This window comes from Coturnix japonica, chromosome 11 (genome assembly GCF_054131305.1).
Source record: "Coturnix japonica strain WE chromosome 11, WE-NBRP24, whole genome shotgun sequence".
Lineage (NCBI taxonomy): Eukaryota > Metazoa > Chordata > Aves > Galliformes > Phasianidae > Coturnix > Coturnix japonica.
The window spans coordinates 1,528,813-1,537,439 of NC_140673.1; the positions used below are offsets into that span (position 1 = coordinate 1,528,813).

The 8,627-nt window shown below is 47.2% G+C and overlaps 1 protein-coding gene across 14 annotated transcripts in view; it reads left to right on the top strand.

Annotated features, from left to right (window-relative positions):
- Positions 1–7,626, top strand: part of SWT1 (SWT1 RNA endoribonuclease homolog) — a 39,737-nt gene extending 32,111 nt beyond the window's left edge. For 13 of the 14 annotated variants that reach the window (XR_014932513.1, XR_014932515.1, XR_014932514.1 and 10 more), the window contains one exon: positions 6,400–7,626. Coding sequence is in view for 7 of the 14 variants with exons in the window: in XM_015869849.3 (XP_015725335.1) it covers positions 6,400–6,505 (106 nt within the window). In the remaining 7 variants the exon portion in view is untranslated. The remainder of the gene's footprint in view (positions 1–6,399) is intronic. The other variant, XR_014932517.1, reaches the window with a different exon arrangement.
- The last annotated feature ends 1,001 nt before the right edge of the window (positions 7,627–8,627 follow it).

Sequence of the window (8,627 nt, forward strand, 5' to 3'; positions counted from 1 at the left end):
GATCCCGTTTGCTTTCCGGGCTGCCAGAGCGCACTGCTGGCTCATGTTAAGTTTCTCATCTATCAGGACCCCTAGGTCTTTTTCAGCCGAGCTGCTCTCAAGGACAACTCCTCCCAGCCTGTACAGGTGCCTGGGGTTCTTCCGGCCCAAGTGCAAAACCTTGCACTTTGCCGTGTTGAACCTCATTAGGTTCACCCGAGCCCAGCTTTCCAGCCTGTCAAGGTCCCTCTGAATGGCATCTGTTCCCTCCACCGTATCGACTGCACCACTCAGCTTGGTGTCATCAGCAAACTTGCTGAGGGTGCACTCCATTCCCTCATCGATGTCATTAATAAAGATGTTAAAGAGCACCGGTCCCAAGACAGACCCTTGAGGGACGCCGCTCGTTACCGGCCTCCACCTGGACATAGAGCCATTGACCACCACCCTCTGTCTGCGGCCTTTCAACCAATTGCTTATCCATCTAGTTGTCCACCCATCAAATCCACCTCCCTCCAATTTGGAGATGAGGATGTGATGGGGGACCATGTCAAAGGCCTTGCTCAGGTCCAGGTAAATGACATCGGTCGCCTTCCCTTCATCCACCAACGCCGTCACTCCATCATAGAAGGCCACAAGATTAGTTAAGCATGACCTTCCCCTGGTGAAGCCATGCTGGCTGTCTCGGATCACATGCTTGTTCTTTATGCGATCAAGCATGTTGTCCAGGAGGATCTGTTCCATAATCTTCCCAGGCACAGAGGTGAGACTCACCGGCCTGTAGTTACCCGGGTCGTCCCTGCTCCCCTTCTTGTAAATGGGAGTGACATGACCCTGCCTCCAATCATCCGGGACCTCACCTGACAGCCACGACTTCTCAAATATGATGGAGAGCGGCTCAGCAACCACCTCAGCCAGCTCCTTCAGGACCCTGGGATGCACGCCATCTGGCCCCATAGACTTATACTCATTCAGTCTAAGGAGGCACTCTCGGACTTGCTCTACCCTTACAGTGGGGAGGGATTTACCTCCTTGGTCCCCACATGGAGGTATGGGGGTGCAAGACTTAGGGACGTGAAAAAGACTAGAATCCTGGCCACCAGTGAAGACCGAGGTGAAGAACTCATTCAGCACCTCAGCTTTCTCTTCATCTGTTGAAGCCATTTCTCCTTTTAAATTTACCAGAGTAGGCACGTCCATTTTGGCCTGTCTCTTCTGGCCAATGTACCTGTAGAAGGTTTTCTTGTTGTTTTTCACATCCCTCGCCAAGTTCAGTTCTGCCTGCGCCTTGGCTTTCCTGATCCCACATCTGCAAGTTCGGACGGCATCCCTGTATTCTTCCCGGGTGACACAGCCTTGTTTCCAGAGCTTGTACACCCCTTTCTTCACCCTCAGTTCTCTTAGCAGGTCCTTGCTGAGCCATGCCGGTTTTCTACCTCTCCTGCCCACTTTCTTAATCAGGGGAATGGAGACCTCTTGTGCTGCCAGGAGGGCATCCTTGAACAGTAGCCAACACTCCTCAACGTCCTTATCTTTGAGGGCAGCGCGCCAGGGGATCTTGGCCAGCATTCCATTGAGAAGCTTGAAGTCTGCTCTTCTAAAGTTCAGCATCCTGGTCCTGCTCTTTGCCAGGCCCACATCGCTTGAGATCACAAACTCAACCAGGGCATGATCGCTGGAGCCCAGGCAGCCTCCAACCTTGACGCCTTTGATGATCTCCTCAGCGTTGGTGAGCAGCAGGTCCAGCAACGCTTGACCTCTGGTCGGTCTGTCCAATACCTGAACCAGAAAGCTATCATCAATGGATTCCAAGAGCCTTCTGGAGCTCTTGCAGCTCGCTGTGTGGTTTTCCCAACAGATGTCAGGATGGTTGAAGTCCCCCACCAGGACAAGAGCCCGTGAGCCAGACGCCTCACGCATCTGGAGCAAGAAAGCCTCATCAGCAGCCTCCCCTTGATCAGGTGGCCTGTAGTATACCCCTAATACCAGCTGACCTTTATTAGTCCCATCTCTAATCCTAACCCACAGGCTCTCAACCTGTTCTTGACTGTTTCTCATGGGGAGCTCCTCACAGTTTATCCAATCTCTGACATAAAGGGCGACTCCCCCACCCTTCCTACCTCGCCTATCTCTCCTAAAGAGCCTATAGCCATCGATGGTAGTATCCCAATTGTGGGAGTCATCCCACCATGTTTCTGTGATAGCAACAATGTCATAACTTTCAGAGTGCATCACAGTTTCCAGTTCTTCCTGCTTGTTACTCAGGCTCCGTGCATTAGTATAAAGGCACTTCAGCCGGGCTGTCCGTCTCACCACCTTCATAAGCGAACCAGGATCCACTAGAACAGCGGCATCCCCAGCATCCCCCTGCCCTACTCCCTCCTTTTGCACTCTGCAATCTTTGCCCACAGAGTTTGGTACAATCCCTCGAATGTACCATTCAACCCCAGTAGCCCTTATTTTGCCCCCTTCCCCCTTCGTTCCTAGTTTAAAGACCTATCAATGAGTCCCGCTAATTCTTCAGCTAATACCCTCTTACCCCTCAGGGACAGGCTGCTTGCATCAGCAGCCATCATTCCAGGTGCAGTGTAGATTGCCCCATGGTCAAAATAGCCGAAATTCTTGTGTTTGCACCAGCTCTTAAGCCATCTGTTTAAGAGATGGGTTTTTTGGATCCTCCCTGTATCTTTTCCTGACACCACGGGCATAGAAGAAAAGATCACCTGCACCCCAGCTCCTTCAAGTATTCGCCCCATTCCCCTGAAGTCTTTCTTGATGGACCTCAGGCTTTGCTTGCCAACTTCCTCACTGCCAGCCTGAATTATTAAAAGTGGGTAGTAGTCTGAAGGATGAATCAATCTAGAAATTTTCTTTGAAATGTCCCTGACCCGTGCCCCAGGAAGGCAGCACACTTCTCTGCGGGTAGGGTCAGGCCGGCATATAGGGCCTTCTGTTCCTTGCAGAAGGGAGTCACCTACAACAATCACCCTTCTGTCCTTACGTGTAGAAGCAGTCTTGAGGCTTCGGGGTGACCGCTTCACCTGTGGCAACCTCATGGGTGCACCTGTTTCCATACTCTCACTAGTCCCCCCCTCAAGTTCCAGGGCCTCAAACCGGTTTCGCAGAGGCACCTGGGGAGCCGGGGATGGTCGTGATGGAGGATGCCCCTTCCGTCGAGCAGGTACCCGCTTCCACTCCTCCTCCCTTCTCAAGTTACTGCTGGGGGGAAGAGAGGACAGGGGACCGGCTGCAGTGTTGCCAGCTGGCTGGTTCCCCTTTACCACCTGTTTGTGAGGTGGCAGGGGCTGACATGCTCCATTAGGAGCCTCGACTGTGTGCTGAGAACTTGAGGCTGAGAGGGACTGACACCACCAGTCAATCTCCCTCTCACACTCTTTTATAGTCCTCAGCCTCTCCACTTCCTCCTTCAGGTCAACTACGAGGCTGAGCAAGTAGTTCACCTGGTCGCAGTGAACACAATCACTGCCTCCCTCACCCAGCCCTGCAAGGGCCAGGCTCTGGCACTCAGTACAGCCAGAGACCTGCACACCAGCATCTTGGGTTGGGGGCTCAGTCTGAGTTTCCTCAGACATTTTGGCAGCAGCCTTCCTATAAGGCATGTGCAGGACGTCAGTCTGGGTCTCTGCAGTCTTCTTGGTTGCTGCCTCCCGTTTCTGTGAGATCGGGACCCTTGTCTTGGCCTCCTCAGTGTTTCTGGCAGCAGCCTTTCGCCGGGGAGCACCCATGTCGGAGCAGAATACTTACCAGAGCTGAAACAGGAAGTCAAGAGGTGCACGAGACCCGCCTCTTCCTGACCGTCTCCTTGTGCCCGTTTAAATCTCCCTCCGTAGGCAGGGAATGCCCACACGCTGCGTCAGCGGCTGCGTCAGCTGCTCCCTGAGAGCTGCCGGGCTTCTCCTCTACCCGGGGGCTCCCTGCTTGAAGGAACCGCCCGAGATCCCCCTTGACCACGCGGTCAGCCGCTGCTGATCGGTCCGGGACGGCTCCGAGTCAGGCGACTTCGGCGATCAGAAAGGATTCTGCCGAGCAATGTGCCCGTTTAAATCTCCCTCCGTAGGCAGGGAATGCCCACACGCTGCGTCAGCGGCTGCGTCAGCTGCTCCCTGAGAGCTGCCGGGCTTCTCCTCTACCCGGGGGCTCCCTGCTTGAAGGAACCGCCCGAGATCCCCCTTGACCACGCGGTCAGCCGCTGCTGATCGGTCCGGGACGGCTCCGAGTCAGGCGACTTCGGCGATCAGAAAAGGTCCAATCAAAGGAAGTTAGAACATGGAAGAGTAGTGAAGTTAATTTCATTGAACCTGCAGTTCTCATTGCAGCTGAGCTCATAATCACTGTGAAAACTTCACTGAAGTCAGCAGAGGAGAAGACCCTGTGGTTTTCAAGCCCTTTGAAGACCCTGGACCTTTTCAAGCTGCTGTGCTGCACTGTTGCCATTACTCTTAAGGCCATAAGTTACACTATTGTATATTACTCTGTGGTTAGTAATTACTGTGGGGAAAAAAAATGGAGAAGCCAACTTAAGATTTCAATTACTGCATCTATCTTAGGAGGGTTTTTATGGTTCAGTTGCAGGAAAATGAATGTTCTGTTGTACAGCTACATTCAAGGCCTTAAAAACATTAGTCTGAAAATAAATGTTGAAAGTTTCTGACTTAGAAGTTTTTTCTGAGTTTATGAAGTTGAGGGCTTGTAAATCCCAATTCAGTGGAGTTCTTAAAAAACAAAACAAAACAAAAAAAAACTATAATAAACCAAAAGTGGTTATTAAAAGGTGGATAAGTATTTTCTTCAAAATTCCCATTATATGCTATCTGTGGTATAAATAAGAATTAGCTGTAACCTAGCAGAATTTGGATTTGGGCGGTCCTTTGAGGAGCCAGGATCTGGACTCCATGATCCTCATGGGTCTCTTTCAGCTCAGGATGTTCTATCCTTCCGTAACATACAACAGAATCGCAGGATGGCTGAGGTAGAAGAGGGATCTAGAGATGATCCAGCCTGACCTCCCTGCTCAAGCAGGACCCCAGAGCACATTACCTGGTGTTGCACTGAGGTGGGCTTATATATTGCCTGAGGGGTGGCTCTCCAGCCTCCAGGCAGCTTGTGCCAGGGCTCTGTGCTCAGGTAGAACTTCCGTGTTTCAGTTGTTGCCCATTGTCTCCTGTCCCATCAGGCCCAGCCACACACCTGCCCTTGGGCTCCTCCGCAACCAGTGCTCTGCAGAACCACCCTGGGCAGTGTTGCTTCTGCTGCTCCTCAAGGTGTCAGAGCGGCTAGCAGCCCCAGGGAGGCCTGGGAGCTTTATTCCAGCTGCCCATAAGGTCCTCATCTGCTTTCTCCACCAATCAGGCAGGCTCTGGCAAACACCCAGCACAGTGGGTTAGTGCATGAGTCTGCCCTGTAGTCTGTATCTGCAAGCATCTGGACTGCTGTTTGCGCACCAGAGGCAGCAATCCATATGCTTCATGTGCTTTCCCACCACCTCATCCTCTTGGCCTGTTTCCTATGTGATCAGGTTTGGATTCATTTTTTGAATCAGAAGTCTAGATAATGAGTAAGCATGGTCAAGAAATTTATTCTGTGTGTAAACATTTATATGCAAAATATGAAAAATAGTTTGGATTGTGCCCTCCATTGTAAAATCCATGTTCTGTCAAGAAAGACAACTGAGCTGACCTTTCCACACTAATTATTTCTTATAAAGATATTTGCATATTACAGTAGAAAGTGAAAAGTCAAAAAGCAACTCTTCCGCTTTGCTGATTTGCATTTTGGCTGTTTTAAGCTATGTGAGTGAAATCTGTGCTTATATATGCTTTAAGGAAAAAGGTACTGCCACTTCTTAAGATTTTATGGGCATTATCTTTTTGATTATGCAGATTAAAAAAAATGATGGCTGTCAAGCAAATATGAGAGCAACAGTGCTAATCACTGCACTGTGCGGCTGAAGGCAGAGTTCTCATGTGCCATGAATCAGTCTGCAGTGTATCTGTGGATGGACCTGTTTGCCTTGTGGGACAGAAATACACAGAGCTGACTTGTAGCTCACACACATCTGTGAGAAACAGCAGTGTTTTGTATTAGCTGAAGACTGAGTTTTGTGTTAAGAAAAATGAAGTCATGTTTCCTGTGTGCCCTCCAGGCTGTTCCTTTTTAAAGATTTCATTTCAGCATACAGCTGAAAGCACATGATCAGCTGTCTCTGGAATAAACTTAGTCTTTTGCTTTAAAGATAAAATAACATTCAGATTTCCAGAGATACTAAATATTCTCTGCTTTTGACAGCATTAGAGTGCAACATTAGAATTCCATTGAATTTTAAAGCAGCATACTGAAATATTTCCTAACGGAAATGGGGTCTGTTGTGTCCTTACAACCATCTTTGTGCCTTTTCTTTAGAGGAAGATTAGAGGTGGGCCGTTGCCAGCTGGCTGAGCTGGACCACAGCATCAAGGAGCGTCATGCATCTGCACACATGGAAGCAAAGAACAGGGGGTGGCTGTGACACCAACAAGGTCTGGAACCGCGGTGCTCGCCCCTTGGTTTTGGTGTCCAAATGAAGTCAGGGGAGTGCTGGGAGGGAATATTCAAGTAACCAAAACTGCCTTCTTTTTTTCTCAATGGTGCCGTTTTATAATTGAGTTGAAGGGGTGAAAAAAAATATTAATAAACTTTGGACTAGTAGCATTCAAGTGAAGATCTCTCGGCTGATAAAGGTTTTGTGATATACCAAGTTGGAAGTTAGAACTATTACTAATGATTACATGGTTAGATAGAATAATGAGTAAGTCTGGTTTTTTTCTGGATTTTTTTAAGAAGCGTTGGGGGAAAAAAAAGGATATTTGAAGCTCTTGAAAGGACTGGAATGAGCACAGTTGAATGCAAAGCCTTAAAGCCACAATGCTTGTCACTCCAACAGATAGGAAGAATTGAAACACAGATGCACTGTGTCTTGTATACTGCACTGTGTAAGGCTGGAGAGAGAAGATAAGGAAATAAGTAGATTGATGTTCACTGTCATGTAGGTGTTTGTCCTGTATCTCTCTTAGTGCTTTTGTCAGAATATCCAGAATAACTTTTCCACTGAAAACTCAAATGTGTTAAAAGCATTGAAACCAGGAATGTGTGTAATGAAGTGTGTGAATTGTACTTTTTTTTTTTTTTTTTTAAAAAAAAAAAGGGAAACCAAATGTTATCAAATTGAGATGGAACTTGTGTTTTTCCTTTTTTAAAATATCCACTTAATCTTCAAACAATAGAAACTTGCTAGAAAAGCTCTTTTGGTGAATTCCCCATTCTTCTCGTCCTTTTTTCTTGTAAAGGCACAAGCATCTCTTTTGCTTTGTGTTAAACCTGTTACTTGTCTCTGCTTTCAGGTGACAACTCTGTTTAAATCTATTGTTTGTTGCTCTCCAAAACGGCTTTATGTCAACAGAACTTTCAAAAGCCTTTTTCAGTGCTGCTGTGACCTTCAAAGCTACCTCTTATGTATTATTTGTACAGAGATGAGATGACTGGTAAAGTTCTACAAGTGTTTATTTTAATATTAACTTTCAGATGCAACTGTAAAATGTTTATTGTAAAAAATTTAATATATTGTTACAATAAATGTCAGTTAATTCTCAATGACAGCGTTACCTTCATCAACTCCATTCTGTTTGCCTAACTCCTGTGAGCGCAACATAATGCAGTTCTCCTCCTCCCTGACTGAAGTGAAGCTTGTGGTAGAATGTGACCTTCTAAGAGTTATTTGTCAGGACAAAATTAATTTCAGGGGATATTTTCATTGAAATTGTTGTCCCGCAGCTGTGTAAGTTGCTTACTTCATAGTTTGAACTATACAAGTAGGAAATTAGAGCAACTTAACTTAAGCACGTTATATTTGCCTTGCTTACCACACAATCAGAGCTCATAAGTTTGATACACTTTAGAGGAAGGCTGATCATGACAACTACTTTGGATTTTCTCAGACTGTACTTGTTAGAATGCACTGCATTTTAGAACTTGGGATAAGTAGTAATTCTCTTCAGTGTTTTCTGCTTCACTGTACAGCCTTAGCATTCTGCTAATGTGCTGTGGGGTGTGGAACAAAACAACTGTAGCTGAAGCTTGGAAGTACTCGTACCTTGTAGAGATGTGAGTCAAAACAGTAAGTTCAGAATGCGATACCACCATAGGCATGGCTTTATTTCACACAGCTACTTGAGTAATGCTTTGGAATGTGCCTAAATGTACAAAATTTCTTACAGCAGTTCAGTCCTGGGGCTGATTTCTCATCTCCTGTTCTATCACCTTATTTTTATTTGCACAGAACATAAAGAGAAGCAGTTTTCTTGAGTTGAGTGAGCGCAGCAGCTGAATGTATCAAGGAGCCAGCTGGCAGCAGGTATATCTCCCCAGGACAAGCACAGTCATTCTTCTTGAGCCTGTTGCTAGTGCCTTCAGCATGGTGGAAAGCACAGGGAATACAGCCCCTTACCCTTCTGGTTCTTCTTGGCCCATGCTTTAATTACAGGTGCTACCTTGTCTGCCTAATACCCCAGGACACCTGAAACTTCTGCTTTCTTGCTATAAACTGTCTCTAATTAAAGAAAACATCACAAAGACACCAGACAGCAACCCAGTGC